Here is a 26,831-nt window from a genome sequence, read left to right as displayed (position 1 = left end):
TCAATCATCCTTTTAATTAGCAGAGCAGTAATAGGAAAAGCTCCTCACAAATTAAACAAAGGGGACAGTTAGATGAAATTAAGTAAGTACATCATTTCTTAAGAACCAAACAGTGATGGGTGTTTCTAGTGTAATTAAAAAGTTCTTGAGATTTGTCTAAAATAGGGAGCAGAGTAGAAGTACCAATGTGGAACAGAGCAGTCTATAGAAAATGCGCGACATTGCATCACATACTGAGGAAATTTCAAGGCTATTTTCACTGCTGCAAGTTCTTTGTAGTGAATATCCTTGTCCTTGGTGAATGAGAATGACTGACACCCATACACTGCAGCTTCCTATATCTGAAGAGTTCCTGATTATGATGAAATGGTTTCACCTAATTATTTTTTCAAGTTGCAGTTTTTGATGTTTAATTTTGAAACCTATTTGAGATGTCTTGAACTACATTAATATACTGTATTATGCCTTCATTTCTTTTTGAAGCACTTTACTTTAAAAAATGCAGACTTCTAATGATTTTTAAATTACTCCACTCCGCACATATCAATTTACAACAATTACAACATTTTGCATTTTTTAAAGCACTTCAGCTTTTAAGAGGTTTTACGCTTTACAAGATACTGAAGGAAAAGGCTGCTGATCCATTTTTACCCTTTGTAAAATTACCACCAATCTTGCTAGGAGAGCTTAACCAAAAATAGATATGCTAAATATATACCATCTCCATATAATCATTTTAGGATGAATGTTTTTGTGACTAAGAACTGCCAGTATTCTTTTCCCAATCATAATTAGGTTGCTTCAGTGATATAAATGGATTCAGTGGAATTATGACAAATGTTCTGAAGGAAGGGGACAGAAACTGGCCTACTTTGACTGAATAGAGTCTAGAGAAACGAATGCAGGACAGGATGTCAGAGGTATCAGCTCTGCCACAGATTTCTTGGTCTATAATATTTCAGTGCTGCAATTAATTAGTGACTCAGGGCTGGATTCTCACCTGAAACACACTGGGATTGCACTGGTGGTATTACTGCAGTTACACTAATTTATGCTAGTTAAGGCTCTGCCCCCCTGAACAACTCTGTCATCCATTTTCTCTTGATATTTAATCTCAAGCCTCCATGTTAAAGTTGTCAATCTGAGAACAGAAGATGAGTTTTTTTGTTCAGTTTGTTGATGCTGCACCTTCAATTATCCAGAGCTTCCCTTCTACCTGACATGAACAGTCAGTACTCATGAGTTTGATTTTATCTTTCTGAAAAGCACTGCCTTATACGCCTCAAAGGGAGATGACTCATTAACATCAAGGGATTTTGGATGACAGCCTATAAATAAAGCAACAAAGATGCACAGACAGAAAGTAGAAAGTTGACTATTCTGAAGTCCTGGTGACATTAAAATACTCTGCTGTCAGTCCTCCATCCTACTGACTGTGTCATGTATGCAGTAAGTCACGCCCATCCTGCACAGGTCAGCTGAGCTCTATGTTGAAGGTCTGACTAACAGTGGATTTTCACATTCTAAATAACTGGATTCAGCTGGTGTAAAGATGCTGAGACTCCAAAACGCTCCAAGGATGACCTTTTCCACTACAGGTGGTTTTCACAAAACATGTTATATAATCAGTCTCACTTAGAGCAAAGCCTGGAATTCCTGTTCTTTATCCACACCCAATGTCTGCCCAGGCCAGCAGGAATGAAAGATTCAGTGACACTGCTTGAATAATGACTGCAGCCCTGAGATTCTTGCAACTGGAATTATAGCAGTGATGTCCCACTTGAAAGCTACTGGAATGTGATGCTTCTCTAAAAATTTCTGACATTGATATGATTTTGAAGCAGTGAAAGCCACAACTTGTTTTTGACCTTCAGCATTCAAGCCAGTTGGAAAATTGGCATAACAGGCTAATCCATCTCCCTCATGGTAAATACATGTTGGTCTACAGTCACATAGAACAATTAAAACACTTTGATCTTCCCCATATAATAAACCAAATTTTAGGTACTGACAGGTGCTTTTTTAATTTCTTCTCCTGATCTCACATGTGGCTGTAGAAAAGACACCTACCAACGTTGTTTTGATTGGTGTAGCTAAAAATCTGCCAATATTTTCCAAGCCAAATTTAGTTGATGCTGCCTAAAGAAGAAGGAAGAATCAGAAGCATATTATCTGTATGTTTGAACGTTAGCTGAGAGGAAGAGCCTTTACAAAGAGGTGCATAAGCAGCAAGGCAAAGCCTGAATGAAAACCATGTCATCTCTGGGAGAGGTAAATTGAAAACTGAGCTAACAAAAGAAAATGACTTTTCATGGAAGTTCAATATTGTAGGGTAGAAAGAGGCCAAATATGTCTGAAACAGATATCCAGCTAAGGATATTGAAAGGATGGATCTTAACGGAGCTGAATAAAAAGCCAGCATAAGTTGTGTCCTACAAGTAGTGCAGGATTAGCATTACTAAGTATCTGAATGACTTTCAAGCCATATTGAGCTGCTTTTATTGAGAACCAATTCAAACAGTTCAATGAAAACATACCCTGACAGCTGCTTTGGAGTTCTGCAAGAGGATTTTCCGGCCCTCAGGGGATGGCAACTGGCCAGTAGGAACTCTGGATTTGGAAGGAAGATCCTGAAGTGGTGCACTGAAATTAGGTTTTGGCAGGCCACAGGTCAGAGCAGAGATGGGGTGGACATCTGGAAGGACTACAGATAATCTGACAGTCATTCACCTCACAGAAACACAATTGCAGGATTTTGCACCTATTCAAAGCGGGAGCGGAAGGCGCACTTTTTAGAAGAGAAGGTCAGGCAAAATTGAAACAATTTGCTTAGGACATGGTAGACTATCCTTCATTTTTGGTCTTTGTGTGAAGCTTGAATTTGAAAAAACTAAACAGAAACTATGAGTGTCAAACAAAAACTGAAGGATGAATTCTTTTTTTTGATAATGTTCCACAGAAAAATCAAACAGCATGAACAACATGGTCTTTTCCAGCCTCAAAAATCCATGAATTTTTCCAGAGCTCAGGCTGTAGCTCCAAAAAATACTGGCGATACTTCAGGATATGCATGGGCCACACATCTCTCTTTCTCCATATCCACACTGATTTTTGTCTTTCCCCAGTCTTCCACTTGTGAAATGGAAGTTTGTATTATCTGAAGAGATAGAGATGGGCAGGGAAGGGAAGGTATCCTAGAGATGGCTCATCCCTTTTCAGGTGGGTCACACTGGATCTGGAATACTACATTCACAAACATTCTGGAACCTTTGTTATTTCCCCCTTTTAAAGTATGCCAAGATATATTCATTTCTAGTTACAAAAAAACATAGAACTTAAACTAACGGATCCTTTATTTTGAAAGTATATGGAATTTCCTGGGGAACACAGAAATCCTCAGGACAAGAGTCTGTGTTCTTCAAGGTGATACAGAAAGGCAAACTTTCAGAGCACTGACAATGATGTGGTACAGAGATGGCAGGAGAGTGCAAGGGTTTGAGGCAGGCTGAGAGACTGCTCGTCTATCAGTTGCGAGCTCTCCTTGTTTGATTCCAGATGAGCAGTCTGTGGTTTACCCTTTTCATCCTCTTCATAGTACAGAACCTCATGAGCCTTTCCATTCACATATGACAGCTCGTTTATTCTGACCTTGTTACTCCTTTTATGTTCTCTTACTTATTCATTTGATGTTTTCTTTCCTCACTAAAATCAAGCTTTATTTTCAAGATGCGTAGCAATCGCTGATCCTGGGAAGAACAACTCAAGCACAAATGGACATCTATACTTCAGTCTAACACTACTGCCAAGACCATTCTGATTCTAGTCTAACACCTGTGAATAAATATATATCTGAAAGGAGAACTCAGAAGTATCTGGCTATAAAGAGATGACTGTTACTGGTTGTAAAATCATCCTTTGGTAACTCAGAAGACAGTAGGGAGGAAGAGAGCTATTTTCCCTACTGGTTGATGGAGATAAGGAGAAAAGTTGCCTTCTAAAAATTGATCAAAACAGTTTTGGAGGTTATTTATTAGCTTTTTGATCCCTAACTAAATATCTAATTGCCCCGTGCAGCTGACACAACATACCTATCTGAGATTAACATCATTTTTTGAGCTACAATAATACTGGATTAGAACAGAATTAGTCTGAATATTTTGTGAGCAAAAAATTACCACCTAGCTAACACCCTTCCTAATTATTTGCTTCATTAATGAAAGTACTACTATAAAAACCATCATGGAATATTTTTAACATATAATAAAATACAGGATCAAAATGAAAGTAACTGGTCTTTTGCTGAAAGCCAATAAAAATTCAATCCTTATCAAAGCAGGTGCCATATCTGACAGTGTCAGACTAAAATTACATGCATTAATTTTGGAGTGTAGAATGTCTTTGTAATAAACACTGAGAATTATTAGCATGTCAATATTTTGTTGCTTAAAAATTCATCATGTAGGGGGACGTTTTGTAAGCCCCTACTTAAGATCATAACCATACATTTTAAAAGACCTGAGTGGAAATTTATACTGTTCCAAGTGCTCTTTTGAATGATGATTTCTGAGAAAAATTGGTGACTTGGACCACTGGTTGTATTCCACTGCATTCAGCAAATCTGTCACTTGCATCTATTCTGTACTGGGATGTGCTACTTATCATGTGAGATTTTGGCTTTGTGAGCTCTAAAGGGGGAAAAAAAATAGTAGTACGTACGTTGGTAATGACACGCTCCATTACAGAGTAAAATGTGCAGAGTGCATTCATTTCAAGAAAACGAAATGTAAATGTACAAAGCACACAGGAAACCCATTTCAACTCTTAATCAAGTTTAGTGGGAAACAAACCTTGATGGTACTTTAAGAAAGATGAGATTTTTTAACCCAGCATGAAAGAACGGATGGTCACTTTTGCTTAAAGATTTTTTTGACAGAGCTTTCTTACTCATCAGTCATTGCATTTAGAATTTTTCTTTAATATACTCCCAATCTCTCTCAGAATTGTGGATTCCCTGATTGCATGAGCCTGATCAGCGCTCAACAACCTAGGTGAGAGTCATGCCTGCCTCTCGTGCATGCCAGGAGGCACTTGCACTCTTATTGGACTACTGTTCTTGCTGTCACACCTTCAGACACACAACATTCTCGCCACAAGGAAAATGCATTTCTCATCCTTGGCAACTGAAAGTCAGCAGAAAGCACAGGCAACGTTGATAAAGCAAAATCTCCAGCATACCTGTAGAGCAGTCTGAGCCCGTCCACTGTGGCTCACAGCTGCAGAGTCCCACGTCCAGGAGGAAAGTGCCGTGCCCCGAGCACTGCTCCTGGCACACGGGAAGGGAGGTCTCACAGTTCACACCACCCCAGCCTGTGGAGCAGTGACATTCCCCTTGGACACACACACCATGGCCGGAGCACATCGGATCCAAGCAGTCCTCTGGAAAGCAGGGAACATACAACTTAGAGCATAAAACTTGCAACTTCACACTGATTTACTAGTGAAAAACAACGTCAGGGGTTCAGAGCAATTTGGTAATTTTTGTGCAGCCTAACTGAAACTATGTTAATAAACATAGTCTGTGTTAGCATCTGCAAAAGTGTAGGCCAATACCAAGGAAAAAAGCAAGCATGGAGACAGTTAGAGGCCATCTGAATCTGTCTTTCATGGATATTGTCTTACTTTTAAAGCACAGATTCCCAGGACAGGTCTATTGGTCTAAGCCTGTGAAGTCTATGCTTCAGCAGCAGGGTTGGGAAAGAGCTGGAGCAATTAATAATTACTTCTATAATTGTGTGTTGTATTTCCGCTTGGGTATTTGTGCTCTGTGTTTTATTTACACCTGGGAAAAGAAAGATTTATTGTTTCATATTCCTGTGGAAAGCTATCTCTACAGTTGAAAATTTGCTACAAAAAAAAGGTCATCCACCAACTCCAAGTAACGAATTTCTGACTCTATGCTTGCTGCAAAAAAACCCAAATATCATACACTCATAAAAAGTATGTGCTGGGCAATTGCAGGTAATGAACAGCTTCATAAAAGTCATAACGTACTGATGAACAAGTTGCAAACAAAGAGCTACATTTGTTCTCAATTTGGATTAAACTACTCCTAGTGAAAAATTCAGGAGCTCTGTAGAAGAATTCAAATCGGCTGGTTAGTCCTGTATGAGCAGCATATTCTTTCACAAAGCCCCAGCACTGTTTTAACCAGGCAGGTTTGAAGCAGGAAGCAGCTGCCTTCTCTGGAGGCTGCAGGATGAACAGGATCCGTGGGGTCTGAGCACGGAGAACAATTAGCCAGAAGCCTCTCCATGTCAGATCACGCTTCAGGCTGACGGTAAAGAGGCACTGTGAAAGTTCTGCTATGTATTTTTCAAGTATCAGCATAAGCACTGTTTTAATAATTAAATTGTAAACTTAACAAACAGTGCTCTGTGCTACGGGAATGAGGAGATGCTCCCTGCTTCAGGAAGGGAAGGCTAAATACTTCAGACACAGAGATTAATGGCCTCCAGTTTACTGGACCTTTTGACCTAAAAATAAAGAAGTAATGCTTTTTCTTTTGAACTGCTACACCACCAATTCAAGATTTAATTTCAGGATTTATTTTTTTTATCTTTTTCAGCCCTCCAGGCTTGTGCATAGCACAGTGTAATTCCAAAAGAGAGGAATCACTGCTTCTGGACAATGCTCATCTTGCTAAGCACAGGACAAAAATACACGACAATTTTGTCTCATCCCGAGACAGCTCTTTATTTTGCTGATATTTTAAAATTAATTGAGTGACTCCATTTTAGGAAAGATAATCTGACAGGACAAATTCAAAGGACTCCCACAGCAATGAATACATGCAGCTACTGGTGCTCCCTGGATAGTACATCTGTTACTATGTCCGCTCCGTTAACAGTACTGCTATTAGACTAAAATCATATTTACATACAATAATGTAATCTTAATTCATTTGTGACAGAATTACCTCACTACTGCACAAAGTATGTTATACAATACAAACTGAACAGTCATGTCAAGCACACAATGATACAATAAAACCCCACCATACTTGGTTTACACAGGTTTGTTTCATCCTCCATATTTCTATATCATTTTACCTTTGTCTTTTTTAATTTAAACAAGTTGCTTACTATAAAAATCCAATGTTTTCACACGCTTGGTTTCAATAGCTGAGTACATTTATGTCATTTTTTTCCCCAAAACCATTTTGCAGGGTCACATTATGGCAAGAAACAAAGCAACTAAAACCAGCAGTCAGCCTCTCACCAGCTACAGATTTGTTCAGCAGCATGGCCTCACTGAGGAAATCTGTGCATTAGTTGCTTTTCCCCATTTGGGTTTTCTACCAACAACTGACTATGTCAGAAGCATTCTCTTGATCTTCCCTTTAAAAACCATTCCCAGGTATGTCAGATCCATCAAAACCATCCTGGACATTTTTCTGACTAGAGAATTCAAGCCACATAAAAAGCCTCCTCTGTGTGCTACTCAAAAGAATTACCAAAAATCTATATAGCAGGAAGCACAAAGTATGCTGTCACTAGCTTCAGGCTAAGGGGACCAGTGAAAAATCATCAAATCAGGGCAAGCATGAGGAGAGTTCTGCTTTCCAAGGCTATGCACGGGGAAGAAAGTCAAAGCTGATGAGCTATCTCAGACATGCTAAGAGGGAAACAACAACTGCTTCTGTCTATACATGAGGACAGAGACATGTCAGTACCAAAACCAGTAAAAATACAGTTACTTGTTCTCATAATTTCCCACCTTTTATTAGCCAAGCCTTACAGGATGCCAGTTTAGTACCCTGAACACAGGTTCCCAGTAAAAATCACATATGACAACAGAATTACACAGTCTGCTCTGGTAAACTGAGCCTGTTTGCTGCTCTTTTGGTTTTACATTGTCAGAAAAATCTAAGGTGTGACAGAATGAAGGAAGGGAAAAGCTGATTACGATCGTCTGATTGCTGTGGAGAACCACCATATCGTATTTTAATTAAATGATATTCCATCTGCTTTACCCTGAGCTTTTGGCCCAGTAAAAAAGCCTGGACAGGCTCTCTGATGGTGTGTGCTAAGGGACTGTGGTTACAGGCAGCAAGGAACGCTGGGGACACCAGCCACCCTTCCTGAAAAAGGTATCTGGAGCCTGAGAGAAGAAAATTGGAGACAAATTTAGATGGTCTCATAACTTTCACAGAAAAAAAAAACAAATGGAATCCTTGCTTGCTGGGATGTTTTCCAGAAAACTTTCAGAGGATTGAGAATACACTGCTTGCAAAAACTTCCAGTTCTGGTCTTGCTACTGAGCTTCAATGGAGTATTTCAGAAGATTGCCCATGCTACAAATATTAGTTAGTCTTATTAGACAATGATAAATAATTTTATCCTTTTGAATAAAAATGTGAATCTTATGTGATCAGTCCACTGACTGTTACTGAGACCTGAATACCTTTACCTTCCAAAATTTTCTATTTTAACATTACTTTCTACAAGACAGTACAAGAAAGGTAGTTTTGAGCAAAACAGTCAGTACTGCTCCACAGAAAGCTAATCACACATCCTTGAGTTTTTAACTACCTTTAAACAGGAGTGACGATTAAAGACAAAAATCAACCCCCCTAGCTATAGAGAAGGAAAATTCACCAACCTTGCTCACAAATCTCTCCTTTGTATCCAGGGACACAGATGCAGACGCCCATGATACAAGTACCATGGCCAAAGCAGGTTGGATCAATACACTGCTCTTCTGGAACATCGCACTCTGGTCCTTTCCACCCATTTCGACACACACAGTGACCTTTCTCATATTCTCCATTTCCACTGCACAGCACTGGACAGGAATCTGAAGAAGGCAGATTGACCTTTTTAATGTATTTACATACTTACATAGATTAACATTTATTGCATTTATCGTTCTGTAAAATTGCTTTTCCACTCCAGCTCCTCGATCCTCCATTTGGTTCAAGGGTTGTAACAGACTGAAATCTTTGAACTAGGTAGTGCAGCAGGAACACAATGTCCTCATCTCCTCAGTCTGTCTCACTTGTATACCTTAATTTTGACCTGAAATGGGATATCTTAGAAGACAAAAATAATTCTCTCCCCTTGATTGGCCTCTGCAGAAAATTTGCAGTGATGCTTGCTTATGATTTTCAGTAAGATTAATATTTCTTCCCTGTGTACTGAAGCAAGATCCTGCCCTTTTCTTTTTCCTTCTAAGAAGACTTGATGTTACTGAGGTTTTAGCCATTACTAATCTGCATGTAAGCCAGCAATGTGGAATTTCAGTTTTACAATCCAGTATCTATTTCTGAGCCAATTGAGGTCTTAAAAAAAAAAAAAAATAAAGTCAACCCTACATTTGAGGAGACATTGGAAAAACATGAGAACTTCTGGACATCATATGCAGCAGATGATGGATAATACCGACAGAAATATCTGAAAAAGAAATAAGGTCACTTAACATGTTTTTTGCCTTAATGCTGGAAAACTGTCTGTAAGCTGCTTTAGGTTTTCTTATCTACACCCTATTCAAGTTAAGACCACAGAAGCATTTGATTTACTTATGTTTTCGCCAGAGTGAAACTGTTTCTCACTTTTAAATAACAGAAAACATTATGCAAAGCTAACACACTTAATAAAAAATGTATTTTACTATTATGGAGAGGATGCGAAAAGGGATGGAGGAACTTATTAACTCTGAAAGTCAGGGAGAGTGAAGTGGTTGATGCATGTTAACTCAAGTACAGCATAAAGAAACTTTCCACATGTGTGCTTATACTGTATCTGCCATCTGGCTGGAAAAAGGAATTTAATCTCCTTTAATCACTTTGAATCTGTGCAAGCCCAGCAGTCACACACCATAATCATGATCCTTGTCATGCACTGTGGGTCAGTTAATATGAGATTACCTTTTGCACAATCAGGACCAAGGAATCCCGGGAAACAGTGGCAGTGCCCTGAGATACATTCTCCATTCCCATTGCAATTAGTAGAGCAGTCATCCAGAATTTCTGTTTATTCAGACAATTGTGCACAAAGAAAACAGAAATTGGTTGAATTTGAAATGAATGGCATCTTCACCTCACTCTGCAGGACACATCTCAACATACAAATAGGTGCAGGAGTAGTAAAAAGCCCATTTTCATTCATAGGGAGCCATAAAACAAAATTCCTGTTCAAGCAGCTTACAAATATTTATTAGATTTTGTCCTGACAGCTTTGAGATAACAGGTGCATCATTTATATTACACCAAAAAGCTTTTAAAGTAAGTGTTTCATGTAAAATTTACCACCATTAAAAGCACTGCAGGATCCCGAGTATTTGCTGAAAAATATCCACCTTAAACACTTTCTTTTATTGCTGAAGTAATTTGTTTGAAACCTGTTTATAGAGTAAATTGCCTTCTATGGTGTTCACTTGAACCACGTGAATTGAATCCCTTGGAGAAGGGCAGGATTTCCACTTCTATACAATCAGATAAACAAAAAAATAGTCTTGTGTATGGTGATGAAATTCAATGCGATAAAGGACTAAGAACTAGATTTGAAGGGGAAAAAAACCCACCTTCAGTTCTGATTTTAAACTTGCCTACATTTTATCACACAGCTTTGGATAGTAAGGCACTTAACCTCACACACTGGAGGACAGGCTCATATCTGAACATGGATTAGCTGGCTTTAATTTACACACGTATTTCCTTCAGGAAAGCAGTAGATTCACTGATTTATGTGGGGTTTGCATAAAGAATATGAAGTAAATTCAAGCTAAGATGATCCTGCCTGGAGCAGGTCACTGTCAGGTGAGCTGTAGGACTGAGGTGCTCTGCAGCCCACACAGATGCCATGCAGGATGGAAGAGAGGAACAGGGACTGTTCCACGGGCTCGTGCACTAACAGATGTGGGAGGTACTTCTGACTACAGGATGATGGGAAATATGACTCCTTTCCCACAAAATAACAACTGTTGAGGAACAAGAAGAAAACCTAGATCTTTTTGAAGAGTATCTGCCCATAGCAAGAGATTTGGGAGGAAAAGCTTTCTCAAGAAAGAGCATACCAGTGAATATTTAATCTGTTATGCTTTTAAACTCAAACATTGTCAAATGATGCATTATAAGCACATCCTATAACTAATAAACATAAGTGATGTAACTATTTTGATCCTATTTATGGGCACTTGGACAGACAAGGATTGATTCCTGTACACAGATGTCTGTTTCAAAGTCAAAAACCAGCTCATTTTTAGGAGTAAGTTTTTTCACAGGTATGCTGCTTATTATTAATTTTTCATATTGCTGTTCATTATCAACTCTTCTCTTGCTCTGTGTATGCGCCTGCCTGCCTTATCAGTTTTCTGGAATCACATAGTAAATGATCCCTACATTGACCTGAAATAAAGAATTAATGGTTTGAGAAGTTACTTCCCCCCCAGTGCAATGTCCACTTTGGGCTGTCCTTTATTTAGCTAACAAAACTTGAGACATGCCACATTCTGCATGCAAATCACCCTCCTCAAGGGAAAGTCTGACCCGAGCTTTAGCCAAAGTGTCAGCAAAATCAATTTTGTACATAACTAACACTGAGCATCTTGAAAAACTACCTAGCAGACGCTGATGGGGAGGGCATGACTGGTTCACAGTAGCACACAGCAGAGATGCATCCAAGCTCTTGCTCTACTCTGAGTGTTTCGGGTCTTGGCTGATTCCTTTGTTGGCAGAGATGTCAGATATGAGCCAGCCCAGTCTGGGTAAGAAGTGTGGCTCAAGGGTTTTTTTGCTTTTGGAAACCCCTAAAGAGACAACCAGGAACCGTTTTGCACAGAAATCCAGGAGAAGCAGATATACAGGTTATGAAAAGAAAATAGCTAGCACTATTTTCAAATGCATCTGCAACAGATTCTTCCTGCAGCATGAACAGTCTTTTTCCCCAAAAATGTCTTCTTGCAGCCATTTTGAAGATGAAGTATAAGGATTCCTGCCTGCACTATGTCTAACACGCTTTCCTATTTTAAGACACAGTTTGTTCTGCCTATTGGCCACATAAGGGATGGACAAGTTCCTTTTTACCAACTACAGCAAGAACTAAACTGCAGCAACTAATTTAATCTTTTTTTTTTGTTTTGTTTTTGAGAGGTTATGCTACTAAATGAAACCCTTCTGTATAAACACTGCGATCTTACAGCAGAAATAAACAAGGAGGCAGGGATTTGGATTCTGATCTGGGCTGGAGTTTGGCCATGTTTTATTGTCTTTGTAGAGAATCTGCAACAATGCTTCACAAATCACTTGAATATTATTTTCTCATATTTTATTGCTTGCAAAAGATACACTTTCCTGAACAGAGCAAATACGAACTTTTATACCAGAATCAGTCATTAAAACTCTGTCTCATTTTCTAACTTTCTTTTTCTGTAAGTCCTTCAGAATTTTGTTATTTGAATCATACTCTCCTACTCTGCAAGGTGTTTACCACAAAGTAAAAATAGTATCCATTTTTTCTGAAGAGCAGATGGCATGTCCATTACTAGTAAAGACATCTTGCTAAACATATGGTAGAACAGGTTAACCAAAGGGTATAGTGGTTAAAGTCTTGCAGCAAACCGAGACTGTCATAAATACAACACTTTACCTAAATTTAAATCCTAAAAAAGCTCTACGTGTGAGGACTGCTCACTCACCTACCTCTGCAAACATTTTTCCACCTATATGTGTTAAAAAGGCAGTAGGAATCTGATTTGCAGTCAGGACACTGCCTCCTGTATTTGCCCTCTGTATTCCAAACAAAATGGTGCATTTGAATAACTGGATAAAACAACAGTATTCACAACCAAAATCCAAAAAGGCCACCTTTTAGATTTTCTAACTTCTAACTGACTCAAATACGGGAAATAAAAACTTGAAGCCTGGATAATTTTTGTAGGATTTATGGTTCCCATGTAAGTAGAGAGGGTAGATATAATCTCTGTTACTTTGAACAAGATAATACCAGAAATTACTCAAGCATTTAAGCCATCATATAAAAATCTTAACACAGAAAAACTTCACACTTAATTAATTTGATAACATCCATCTTTAGTATACAAATGTTGCGATTTGTCCAATATCGGCTTAAACATGAAGTTGCTCCGCTGAGGCAAACTAAACTAAGCTGAAATAAAACATATTTAAGACAATACCTAAGAGAAGCTGGAACTGAGGTAAATAATTTCTTTTCGAATGTCCCTTTCCAGTGTAATAGTGGGAATAACAACGTTACTGTAATTGCTCTTACCAATTGCTGTAGTGAGCACAAACACTTGCTCCACTTTCTTTCCATCATTGTAGAATGCCATATGCCAAGCTCCTTGATCCATGTACTCGATGAAACCTGTCTCTTGCAGTGAAGTTAAGATCAGGTTCCTGGGAGCTTGCGGAGGCTCCTCTGAGTTTTTTGGTTCCTGTTTAATTAACTGTTTTCCATCCATCAGTTTTACAAAATCAAACTGAAATAATAATGAGGAAAAAATTAACCAGCTAGCAAATATTCATGAACCTGCTCTGCATGTCTCCTTCAAACAGGAATAAACAGTTGAAATCTTATGAGGAATTGCTTAAGCATTCACCGATGTGGACAGCAGTTGCATAACCCGGTCTGTTCAGCTTCAGGTTACATATAAAAAGCATTACGGTAGGTCAGAAATCTGGCATCAAAACTTGCTTTTTGCTGTGACAGGGTAAATTCAGACTTGCTGCACTAAATACAGCAGATTTACTCCAAAAATTACATTTCCTTAATGGGAATAATTCCAAAATTCCCAAGCTGTAGTGCCTATGCTATGTATCTATTCATCTCAAATGCTAAGAACAGATTAAAGAACCTATTGTTCTATACCAGATTCTTAAATCTCTGCCCTTTACTATTGATACCATAAATATAAATAAAACATATATTTAGTTTTGATATAATTTTGTTAACGCAAGTAAGTATATATTTTTTTACATGAAAGGTCTTAATACCTAACTGGTTTGATGCTGACAACTTTAAGATCTGTTGACCTCAAAGCATCAGAGATGTAAACCTTTCTATGAATCCTTGTTCAAGAGAAGTATAGATTTCTCTAAGAGTTTTAGGCATTCTGATTTTCAGTAAAGTTCAATGTCAGATCAGCTGAGGATCCAGCTCCAATTAAAGTCAATGACTGTTAAAAGTATTTCTAACACCAGAACTCTAGTAAATTCCCAAGTTAGAGTAGAGGATCTCCAGAGGTCCCTTCCAAACAGTCTTTCCATTATTCCAGGTATGTTTATCACACTCTATGGAGTGTGATCCTGTTATAAAGAATGATGAAAGATCTATTATCTATAGAAATGACAGCTTCATATGCCAAATACATTAAGTCTATAAAATATAAAAAAGTTAAATGTGACCAGCAATATACCATAAGTAATATTTATTTATTTTAATATTAGCTAGGTTTTCTCCTGCCAAATCCCCAGGAGTAAGCACTCAAAAAACCCCACCATCATCTTAGAAACCAAAAAGAGATTTTTTCTCTTCTGTTAACTCTTTATACTGCCTATGCAATCTGTTTGTTTTAATAGAGTCAATAAAAGATTAAAGCATTTTCAAGTGATCTGGTACTTCATCCCACTGCCCTTGCACAGAGGATGCTGAAGCTCTGGAACAGTGTGTACCTGTCCAGCCTCCCAGACAGTCACATCCCTGTGGTCACAGCTGCTGACCTTTCTGGTAGGACACTGTCTCTTCCCCAGAGAGGGAATGGTTTGAGCATAGAGCTAGAGCTCAGCAAAAGAAAGGGATTGCCAGACTGCTTTCTGTGGTTACAGCCAGTCCCTTCCTCCCTCCCTGCTTTGAAAATGTATTGTGAACACACACATCCACTGCTGTTTGAAAATGTAAGCATGACAGAAGCAGGATTATTTCAAATTACCTGTGTATGAGTAGGTGGGATGTTTCTTCTGCCATAAATTCCCAGCAGAGAATCCTTCGCCAGTGAGATGTTAAATTTCAGGTACACTGGGTGATGAATAGTAATTTGGAAGCGCCAGAATAAACCAGGGGGGATGGTCTGCATGACTTGTGCTCCAATCTCTACTTCTCCTGTATCTATGGCCCGGCCCTTCTGAAACACTAATTTTCCAGAAACAAACAAAACAGTCAGTTGTGTAGTCATGGCAGGAAGATAACAGGTCACAAGGTATAAATGTGCCTTAGATATATAATGGAATATAAAAAAACCAATCTCTAAACAGAGGGCATTTCGCTGAAATAATTGCATTTTTAATTGAACACGTTGGAAGACACAAATAAACCTGCATGCAATGTTTCCAGCAAGAGGTGTCATGGGGCAATTTTGCCCTAGAAATCTTGGAACACTGCACTGAATATGAAAAGGTGGAACTGCTGCTGCACAAACCATGGTCTTTACCTATCAGCTATAGAAACAAACCACATTCAACTGTGAACAGCCAGGGAGAAGGCAGTGGGACATTTCCCCTCTGACACCTATTTCAGACTGCTGCTGAAGGGGCATGGCATAAGCTACACAAATGGACCCCAGTGACAACAGTAAATCCATCAAACCCAGTAGTTCAGAGCCTGTGTGCAAAGCCTAGATTTCTATTAATCACCATGCCTAATGGTTTTATTATGGTAGTGATAATCTAGTCCTGGAGAAATAAAGAACATCTGTTCTGGCTTGGTCTTTCTGCATGAAAACGTAATAGGGGCACGAGGACGGGGACAGGCACTCTGAAGAGAAAACTGGCATAATTTCATAATGCTGAACAATAAATTTGCAGACATCCACAATATGTAACTTCACACATGGGTATGAGAGAGCTGAAATAGAAAGGGGAATGGAATGCATAAAGAAGACTTTGCCAAACTAAATTGGAGCTGGCTTGCTTTGCTGGCTTATATCACCAACTTTGTGTTTTTTAATGCCTGTCTGTGATCGGCATCATGACATGCTGCAAATCACAGACCCAATCTTGCTAACATTGGAGCTAATTCCACTGAAAGGTTTGCAAAACTCTGACATTTCCATCCTTTCAACTAGAATAAAAGCAGGATTGTATGTGCCATCAGAGGATGAGTCAAGAGAAGATTGAATTCAGCAGTCATAACCATTTATGTTTCGTTTCATTCCAGTACCACAGTTAAAAACATCGAGGAGCAAAGTGAGTGGACTCTCACCTTTTACAATAATGCATATAAATTTCTAATCCAATATAATGTACGTGAAATTTTATAAATCAACACTGGAAGTGAAAAAAAGCAGCAGCAAAGCCAGGACCAGCTTTTCCTGAACACGTTAATAACAAAGACCCTCAGTGGGACCTTACAGAGGCTTTAACTAGCGTAGGAAGTACTTAGCATTCTTAATGAATAGAGATTTAATTTACAAGGCAGGAGCAATTCTCAGGGTACTGGATCTCTCAGCTTTACGGCTGCTTTGTGTCACTAAAGCCACAGCAAGAACCAGGAGCTAACTTTTAACACCTCATCACGTAAACCCATCTATTTTTAGTGTACAGAACTCATAATCTAATGCTGTGAAAAAAATACACCCCTTAGTCTGTGAGTTAAAATATCTCCAAATTGCTGCTTTAACAATGTTCAAGGTGAGACTACTCCCCAGTTAGCTTAATGGAAAAAATCTTGAATGTTGAGGTTTAAAAAGAGAATTAAATGTTCTGTGTTAGACAATGAAACTGGATCCCTTCTCACTCCAACTCATAAAAGATCCTACTAGGCTTGTGTAAATTTATAAACCTTTTCCTGTATTTCTGGTACTCCAGAGATATTAAATCTTAATGATTCTTTGCAAGCAATTACCTGGGGTTAAGTAAAACACTAAGGAACTTTTTGGAGTTATTGACACATGGTAATTAATGTGAAACAATTACAACATGGTAGAAGTAAAAAGTCAAGGATAGAGTATCATTTTTGAAGTTAATGGCATTATTGGTCAGTGTTTAAGGTCTTTAAAATACAGCAACTGCTTCTTATTTTGTTGAAGTGAGAAGGTCTGGGTTTTTTTTGTTGAAAATAAAAAGGATTATGTCTTTAGTCTGGGTGAATTTTCAGTAAATGATGCTATCAAATTATGCTGAATATCATGCTAGCGTTTCTAGGCTCAAAAGAATGTATCTCAGACTATTTCACATTTGGCTGAAAATACCTTTGCTTTAGAAACAATTTTATCTAAACTTTAAAAAAACAGATGCACTTATATATCCATTTGTGTCATCACATGGGAAAGAAGTGCATGCTGCTGTTGATAATGTTAACAGGAAAATATATATACTATCTATCACTAACTGATAGGATGCAGTTGAAGTATCTCTACCTTTCAAATGCTAATTTTTTAGTCAGCCACATAGCATGGAAAGGCCACTGTAGGAGCCATGCCTGAAGTGCATGTTTTCATATTCACTGAGCCACTGTGCCTTCTTTACAGAAAAGGAATTTAGCTCTGTTTCTGTGCTTGGTTGAATTAAGGAGGTATTTGCCTGGATAAAAAAGACATCTGAAGATATACTCTTCACAGACTGTCCTCATGCACTTCCTTGCTCTTTCATGAAAAAGTCAAAAATAAGCTTTTAAAACTACAGTGCTTCAATACAATTCTTCTCTTGTTTCTTATTAGACATTTTTCCTATGACAAAGTATCATTTAATTATCTGTATTCAATTCCTTGTTCAGCTCCCAATATTGCCCACTGGTATTAATTCCTCCCTACTCTTTCTAAGCACACTTTCCTTGGAAGTCTAAAACAGAAGACAGATTTCTATTCACAGGTTTCTCTTGGCTTCAAGAAAGAAAAACTCCAAACAGTGTGGTGCCAATTACCTTCACAAGAACATACCCGTATGCTGATTATTGCTGATCCTGAAACAATCAATCTCCTTGTACTCCCCTGGTAAATACCAGCATCAATAGGATGTCTGACTTTTTAATCACATTACTACATATTAAAATGTTAACTCATAGCCGTGGGTCAGTGTGTTATAAAGTGACTTCTTGAAGAAATCTGACTTGCTGGTTTGTAAACCTGATTTTCATTAAAAGATTAGTTAAAATATATGCTTTCAAAGTCTGGAAATTGTGTGCTGCTGCATTGACTGGGGAAAATGGGAGGCCACAGTATCTGACAGCAGTTATTTATCCCTGTGAAATCACATCAGAGGCTTCAAGTTTACAGGCAAAGCATCAACTTTCTATGGTATCCTGCTGTAGGGAAAGGAGTTGCCTGTTTCTAAATGCTGCCTTTCACTACATCCACATGGAGAATTTTTTATGAGGACTGGGAATAAAACTACTGCTATCTATTAAAAGTGACAGAAAGAAATAAAATGAGCAAAAATTAGCCAGAGCCAGACTATACATGTACTAATTCCACATGAATTTTCTTGTGTTTTTCCCAGTGCATACTTCTTGCTAAAATACAAGCTGGATTACATGTCACCCACAAAAGGTGAAAGGGGACAAGTGAGACAACAGTTTAGCTATACTGATGACTGACCTGAAACAGCTGGATAAGCCCTCAGTGAACTGACTCTGTTATCACAGACCTCTGCTCTTCAGTGTTGTGGGGGACTTGTGCAGCTACACTAGAGATTGGGATTCCCCAGGGCAAGGCAGTTGGTTTGGGTTTTTACCTACTACATTGAGTCTCTATTGATTCACATGTCCTTTTCTCTGTTTTCAAGCTTTTAACTTTTTAAGGTTTTTGATCTTTTTGTTCTGCAAGTCGTCCTTTGGAAGCCAAATGCTTCGGAAAAGCTTTTATTAATTCTGTAATATATTGACAAAAAGATTTAACGTAGTTGAGAGGAACTACTTGAGATATTTTCCATGGTGCACCAGGACAATAATATAAAAGTGTATAAAACATTGACTGCAATTCACTACCAATCCATTCTAAGGGACAAAATAATGGATAACAACATTATTCTCCTTACATATATTTCTATTGCTCATTTATTCAATATGATGTCTATCTAGTTGTGCCACCCTGATTTGCAAGACCACTGATGTGCAATGGAATCTTCCTCCTGGAGGGACTGAGACAACAACGTCCTATTTTGTTGCATATTTTTAGTCATAAATCTTCCCTGGAACACACAAAATCAGATCCCTGCTCTGCTCTAAAATCTGAAAGCTCTGGAAATCTCCCATCGTGGCAGAGCAATCAGTACAATTTTACCTTCCACTTCACAACTGGAAAAATTAGGTTTCATATTCTACTTGCATTCGCTTTTTTTTCTGATCTAATCCGATTTATGCGCTTTTTCTGAGTATCACAAAAAGAAATGGGAGGGCCACCTGCTCCTCATGGTCAGAAAGCATCATCACAGTGGTGAACTGGAAGATTGTGACTCATATTGGAGCAGGTGATCTAACAACATTAAATGACAGGACTTCAGAGGAAGGAATTGAACATCTCAGTCCTCTCTGTTCCATACTCCTGGCTGCACTGTCCACTCCTCTCCCATCCCAGCTCTGGCACTTCTTTGCCCCTTCAAGAGGTCTGGTTCAGCCACTTCCATGGCACAGGATTACCTGCATTCTTTAACAAAGCCTTTTTCTGCTGCCATAGGGAACTGCTGTGTCTCGGTCGTGCAAGAGACAATCCCTGCAGCGGGCACAGGGAAGTAAGGAGCTGCAGAGGGAGGCAGGAGGGCAGAGCAGGGCTGTGCCCCTGGCAGCAGGGAGCTGCCAGACTGGCTCAGGCGTTTTGTGAAGCCGTGGTAGATTCCTGTGAGCTGATTCACTGTGACTGGTTCAGCTGGGATGTGACAGGATGCTGTATTTTAGCTTACGCCTTCAAGAACTGGATGACTTGAGAAGCATTAAGATTTCTACCCCTCTGCACATTCTGACCTGTCAGTACAAAGGGTTTCACTTTGCCTGAGATTGACTTTGGTCTGCAAGACAGGCATAGCACCAAGACCTCTGCACAAGTGCGAGTAAGGCAAATATGGTCTCCCCTCCCCTGTCTTAAGACAGAAGTCAAATGCTCTCAACTCACTTCTCTCACAAAAGAAGGGCAATTACTATGCTACTGAACCTTCCTTTTCTAATGGTCTGAGTTGGTTGCTATTTTCAGTGAGAGTTCGGCTAATAGAAACTATCTGGTTATGGGCTTTTCATACCCGTTTTAAAATGATACTTAAGAAGACAGAACCTGAATTCAAAATACTGTCAAAATGTAGCAAACACAGAATCCGAACAGTGGCGATATTTAACTATTCATCATCTGTCTTTCTTCTCATTCACACATACCTTTTTTTTCTGTTTTATCAGAAACTTTTCCTCCAATTGGTGAGTAAGTAGTATCCATGGATTCTGTTCCTTTATTTCCTTTGCTAACTCCATTTTCATAGAGCTGCCCTTCCACAGGCTGTAGTTGCCAGGTTAAACCAAACAAGTGTACTGCTGCAAAAAAATGAAGACCAATTAATTGATGTCTAAGCTACAGCACCTTCAATGAGACTTCGAAAAAATGTGATGACCCAGTTTCTGCAAAGTCAAGTATTACTTTGTCCTGTTAGTAATAAATCAGCATTTCAAGGGGGCTAATGAGCAATTTACTATTTTACCTTAAAACTCAATGTTTAATTAGTTTCCACAGTTTTTTTGGAGCTCAGCCAGGTCAGGGTGATGAATTTCTACAGCAATTAATGGAAATACTTGCAATTAAAAGGATAACAGTTAAATAAATTCAATATTACGAGACAGATTCTAATGTTACATCAATGTTGTTTCTCAGCTTTTGACTCTCAAAGAGCTCAGTTTGTTGATTAAAGCACTGACACCAACTTCTCACCTCTCCAACCCCATCTGAAGTAAAATCGTGCCCACTGCATTTCCAAACCCTCTCATCTAGGTTAAACATTAGTAAAAACATCGACTCCATAGATTTACTTTCTAGAATTACACTGCAGATAAAAAGCTGGCTCTAGATCTAAAATACATGCAATTATTTTACAACACAAATTAACAGAAATATAATTTTTATTTATATGTGCACTATGAAATCAACCACCCAATCCTTTTAGGAAGTTATAAATTATCCTTGTTACCCTACACAGGGGCTGCCTATTCCACTTAGTTTGAAGATCCATTTGTGTTTTCTGCTTTCCTTTCTTTGTTTCTTATCTGAGGCCTCAAAGGATGATAGGAGAAAGACAGCAACAGAGGATCTTATTTTAACATAATATGATAGTACTGCAGTCAGTCTAGACAATTACTTAGGTTTTACTGAAAAGGGCAAAGTATTCCAAGGAAGAGGTTGCCTTAGAACTGAAGTAAGTCAGCAGGGAGGACAGATGACCCACTAAAATATGAATTGAGGATCACCCCCACTGAGGAGCTGAAATTGTCACATAAAGAGCAAAGCTCAAGCAGCAGCTCTTTACCCACATGAAGCAATTTGCACTGAGTAGGATCTGCCCACAGTGGGAGCCTAAAAGGCAATATATTTGCTCTTCCTGAATCACGTAGGAACCTCAGAGACTCTCAGAAGTGTGATCTAGAATGGGTCTTGCATTAAGAAAGTGCATAGTTTTACTCTGCACTTGCACATACTTCAAGGAAAAAATCTCAATACAACTGGGAAACTTGGAGTCCATTTCCCACATGTTTGCTCACAAACTCCCTTGCATGCTGAAAAGTTAAAGTATAAAAATTTTACAAAATCCCAAGCCTTGAACGGATTCCTGGCAAGGGCTTGCCCAAACTACCACAGGAATGCAAAGCTCCCAATCTACAGTCATTAATTCCAGATCTGTGCACTCCTGGTCACCCAACTACAGTGACACGATCCAAATGAAGCAAATGAGAGCATCACTATTGAATTAGCGAGGTGACAGTATTTGTGACTCATTTACATCTTTTATATTGGCTTTGGAAGAAGAAAGACAAATTTACTGGATTCTCAAATCACTGACTCACCATTAGATCTGGGCTCTGAAGACAAACCATTGGGCAGCAGATACTACCCAGAAGAGATATGAGAAGTTTACGCCAGTGTCAGTTGTGACAACTCAAGCCAGAGACTTGCCTGGATTACTTCATATTCTACAGGATTGAAATCACCAAGGCACCACGCTAATACTTTGAAAAAGGTCTTGCAGTCAGACCACACAGAGCTGAGGTCTGAGCTTTGAGCTTCGTAATGAAAGACAGATTACTTCTACATAGGGAAGGTGCAACAAAAGCCAACATGCCTTGACATTTCCAGAGTAGATGTTCTTGCTTCTGGCTTCCCCTTCTAGACATTCTTACTATTCAAAGAGTTATTAACAACAAAAGGGAACAAAGTTCAATGGGACTGATAACGAAAGAATGTATATTTCATTTATACTAATGCAAATAATTACATCAGCACTTCAATCAGATCAACACTAGAAGCAAAACACAACTGCACACATAATTTCCTAAGAGCATTTGCATGTGCTGCAGAGGGAATGCCACAAAGCAAGGGCTGAATGTGTACTGCACCTTTTCCTTACTGCCTGTCTTTTCCAGATCACACACACTGTGCCTGTTGACATCGCAGCGATTCCAATCATTTACTTGCTTCATCTTCCTTTAGGCTGAGGAAGTGCCGTTGTTTTTATAGCTCGTGCCAAAGCTTGGCAAGCTGGCAAAACTATCTGTATCTGTGTTTGACAGTCAGCTTCCTCCCTGAGAAACACCAACTGCGCTGTAGAGATGACGGTCTCTGCCAGCCTCGGACTTGCTGTCCACGGGAGGTGAGTGGGGCACTGGTGGGCCAGATTTGCATCAAAAAAATGGGCACAACTGAGTGCTTGAAAGCACATTACTGGGAAAATAAGGTCTGCTTGAGTTGAACTAAATGACTTCTAGCCCTGCAGAAACCTGTTCACCTTGCAGTCTTAAAATCATTCCAATTTTCATTATGTTACTTTTAGCTATTGAGAAATTACCTTCAGATCCAGGTGTCACTCTGACACAAGGCAGACCACATACACCAGTAAAGCCACTCATTCCTACAGATACCTTTTTCAGACGTTAACTACGGGGAATAATAAGTGTTTATTTGACACAGAGCCCTATCTTGTCTCTTTATTTTCTGTGATACTTTTCTTTTACCTAGGATATACAGAATTCCTACAAATCTTGTTTCCTACAACATATGTACACTATGTTTTAAATATACAGTTATTTCACCAAATAAGATTACACAAAACTTTCAAATCTCCGTCTCTCAAATCTCTTTAGAAAAAAGGAACCATGTACTGAATTTCATTAAAAAGCTCACAAGAACTTCTCTTTTGAGTCATTCTCTCTTTGATTTTTCTAGTGGATTTCTGGCTTTTGATTTTCCCCTTTTTACACAAAGGGGTACAAAAAAAATGCAATTCAACTGTGGGCCACAATGTCATTTCCCACAGCACCAATCCCTTTGCAAGGTTCTCAGCTCTATTTCCCATGTGTGATGCCCAGCTATAAGATCCTACTCCACAGACCAAACAGAAGATGAGCCATCGCTCTGTTCAGCTTAGCACTGGGTTGGGTAAAAAGGAGAGAGATTCACTTTCTGATGAAGGTCTCTGCCCTTTACTTGGAGTTCAGCCTTCCAGAGTGATGTTTACACAAGACCTTGACTGCAGTACTCTTGAGGGCTGGTTGCTGACTAACACTACGCAACCCACCATTAGGACTAAAGATGCATTATGTGATGTAGCTCAAGTTCACACAGAACACAAAACAGCCTTTGAGGTTTGATGACTACACATATTACAGAAAAAGCAAAAGCTGCTTTGGCTCTGCCTATCTGGCATTCCAAAAAAATTCTGCAATCACAAACCCTGTATTTTGTAGCACCTAAAATACTTCAGTTACTCGTAGGGTACACAAGGTCACTGGTGAACTGCTACAATTTCAGGCAGAACCCAAGGGCTACCAGGCAAGTGGAGATGAAATGGCTTAGCTGGCATGATTGCAAAATTCCTACTTCTGTTAGGAGGAGCTGTGGTGAGTCAGCAGGAGCATCAGTCCCTAATATCCCCTCAGCTGGCCTAACTGAACCTCTCCTCTGACAGCTGAGTGCAATATTCTCTCTGCTGGTAGCAACTGCGCTTCTTTACCTGGCATTCTTGAACTTATGACTTGATTTCTCTCTTTCCTTGGTTCTTCTATCCTACTGCAAAGCTCATCTGAAAAGATACTCTTTCTTGGCTTGCTTGAACCTCAGGATTATAGTGAACCTAAATTTCTTCCTCAGCCACCTTAGCCCGGCCAGGCTCCACAGTGGAGCTGCGCAGGGTAACTTTAAATGACCTCTCTCTCTCTCCAATAAAGAAGATCCCACACATAGTACAGAGCTTTTCTTGGTAATTTATTATGCTTCTTAGGTATAAAATAATTATTAGGTATAAAACAGATCTCTTGCAGAAAAAGATACATTAAAGGCCTACATCATCTACCCTTTCCATAAATTTCCTTCATGGAACAAAGAGATATAAAGCCAATGTTACTTTATGCTGCCTAAGGGATTTTCTCTCTCCAGAGGCAGGTTTCTGGTTGCTTCATGTTACTGCTCTAAGTGAAACCAGTTGGGCCATGCTCAGAACCAAAGCCTGGGTCTTTACCTCAGAAGTAAATGGCCAGATTGCTTATTTTATTCAACATTTGAACAAAACAAACTGACACTTCCAGATTGTCTACCTCAGTCCCTACAATTCCACGGCATACTAAAGTAAATATTCACAAAGATACAAGCAATTTTTTCAGAACTCGCTTTGTAAACTGGATTAACCCACCATCTGCTACGAAGCCAATGATCTAATTTAATTTATTCTTATCTACCTTCTGTGTAAGCACAGCTTGTCAACTCCGGTGCTGCATGTTTGGCAGAATATGAATAAGAGCCTTGGCTCCGGTGCAAAAGAGACACTCAGTAGTGAGGAGACGTCAAAAAAGTCCTGTGCAATAAGTACTTACAACCTGCGAGATGAACTTCAGAGGACAAAAATCATACAAATGTGAAGTCCCTCCAAATTGCTGACCTCCACTCAAGGCTTCTGTTTAGCTTTCTCTGCTGTTTCCAGTTATTTTACAGAATCTCAGTAGAACATCTCCCTGAAGCCCAGACTTTAGAGGAGCTGTAATAGACTGCACACCAGCAGCTGACTACTCTTTCTGCACCTGCTCTGACTAAGTGCCAGAAAATTATTTGTTTCTGTAACTGCTAGCAGGTTCTGCTTATAAAACTGGATTTTACTGTGGCACGAAGCCACGGATGCATCAGTGTCTCAGTTCTAGTAAAGGTGAAGCAAAAGGTGAAAATATCTGCACACAAATAAGAGTCAAAGTTCTGATCTTGACCTACAGAAGGGGTGATCTTTGGTAAGCTCATTTTATAAAAAAAAATATTATTTCATTCTGCCCCTAACAAATATGAAAATTTGAGACTGCTAATATGTGATTCAGTCTTAAGAATACTTTCTTTAAATCCATATTAAAGTGATAAGTTATTTTGGACCAACTCAGGCATGATGAAATAAGGATTTTTCCATTTATTTCCATATATTTGTTATAGCCATCTTAACCCTCAGCATTCTCCTCTTTCTCAAGCAGTCTTCTCTTTATAGCTAAAATATTTTTATACCTGAAAATACAAATATACTCCCCCTCTCCTGCAATCCTCCTAAAGGGATGATGGTTTCACTTTTCATTACCGACTTGTATTTTAGACTTAGGAACAAATAAAACCTCATCTTAGACAACAGCAGATGTTGTCAGGCTTTCTCCTCTGACTACTCAGAGATTTGTGACAATATCAAGCTCCTCAGTAAGACTCAGGATCTGAGAGAGCAGACACCACGATTCCCAGCTGTGAGACCCTGATGAACCTGTCCCAGGGAGTGTCCTCCCACTAGGGAGTTCAATGACATTTCAGGGATGTGCATCTGCATCACAGCTTTTACATAACCCTGAAATTTAGCACTGTTTACTATACCATTCTATTCTCCAGTGCAAACCAGCATATTTTCGCCTTGAGCCTTCTCTGTCTAATTTCTATTTTTGTTACTATTTTATATTGTTTAAAGCTATGCAACCGATGTTATAAATCTATGCACTGAGATACATTTGTCCTTAAAATTTGGCCTGGCCTTTCCCAGTGTTGAAACCATCACTCCTCTACCTTGTAACACACAGAGTGAGAAATGGCAGGTCAACGTGGCAGCAGCAGAGAGGCTTTAATTTCCTTACCCTCCATGTGAATGTAATTTAAGACCCAACACCCATCTCCAGTGCATACTCATAAATAGTGATAATACCATGAAGGATAGGGACAACTTCATATTCATACTTGAGAATACATTTGTATGTAAAATAGTCATTTCATAGTCAGGGATGGTTAAATCCAAGAACATGAGATGCAATTTTCAGAGGCACCGAACATTTGCATCACCTGCTGAAATCAATAGGAGCAGTAGGAGTTCAGCACCTTTGATCAATAGCACCAGTGATTTGCAAGTCCAAACCAGCTGCTGATAAAATGGTAAAGCATCATGGAAGGAAAATCCTACTTGCTAATGGGCTAAAAATAAACTGACTAGATGAGCAGCCACATCAGCCATTTTATTGGGCTTAAAGAAAATGATGTGGTGCTGAAAAAAACAACAAAAAATTATATTTCTTATTCTACTTGTATTTGCTTAATTTACTCAAAATTTTTGGTCAAATTTCTCTTTATTTGCTGATAGTTTTTTAATGTTTATTGCAATGAGATTAAAAAAAGAGAATATTTACAATAACGTTACACAATAG

At 38.9% G+C, this 26,831-nt stretch overlaps 1 protein-coding gene across 3 annotated transcripts in view; it reads right to left on the bottom strand.

The window, feature by feature from the left end:
* TENM1 (teneurin transmembrane protein 1) overlaps nt 1-26,831 on the bottom strand; it is a 306,894-nt gene that overhangs the window by 109,984 nt on the left and 170,079 nt on the right. For 2 of the 3 annotated variants that reach the window (XM_027898080.1, XM_027898096.1), the window contains exons 6-11: nt 20,310-20,462; nt 14,947-15,146; nt 13,287-13,497; nt 9,926-10,027; nt 8,662-8,856; nt 5,236-5,436 (exon numbers count right to left, since the gene is read on the bottom strand). In XM_027898080.1, the coding sequence (XP_027753881.1) occupies nt 5,236-5,436; nt 8,662-8,856; nt 9,926-10,027; nt 13,287-13,497; nt 14,947-15,146; nt 20,310-20,462 (1,062 nt within the window). The remainder of the gene's footprint in view (nt 1-5,235; nt 5,437-8,661; nt 8,857-9,925; nt 10,028-13,286; nt 13,498-14,946; nt 15,147-20,309; nt 20,463-26,831) is intronic. The other variant, XM_027898087.1, reaches the window with a different exon arrangement.

The sequence above is a fragment of the Empidonax traillii genome, unplaced genomic scaffold (genome assembly GCF_003031625.1).
Source record: "Empidonax traillii isolate 1590-97213 ecotype Southwest subspecies unplaced genomic scaffold, ASM303162v1 scaffold20:size5563877, whole genome shotgun sequence".
Lineage (NCBI taxonomy): Eukaryota > Metazoa > Chordata > Aves > Passeriformes > Tyrannidae > Empidonax > Empidonax traillii.
This window is presented reverse-complemented; position numbering and strand designations above follow the sequence as displayed.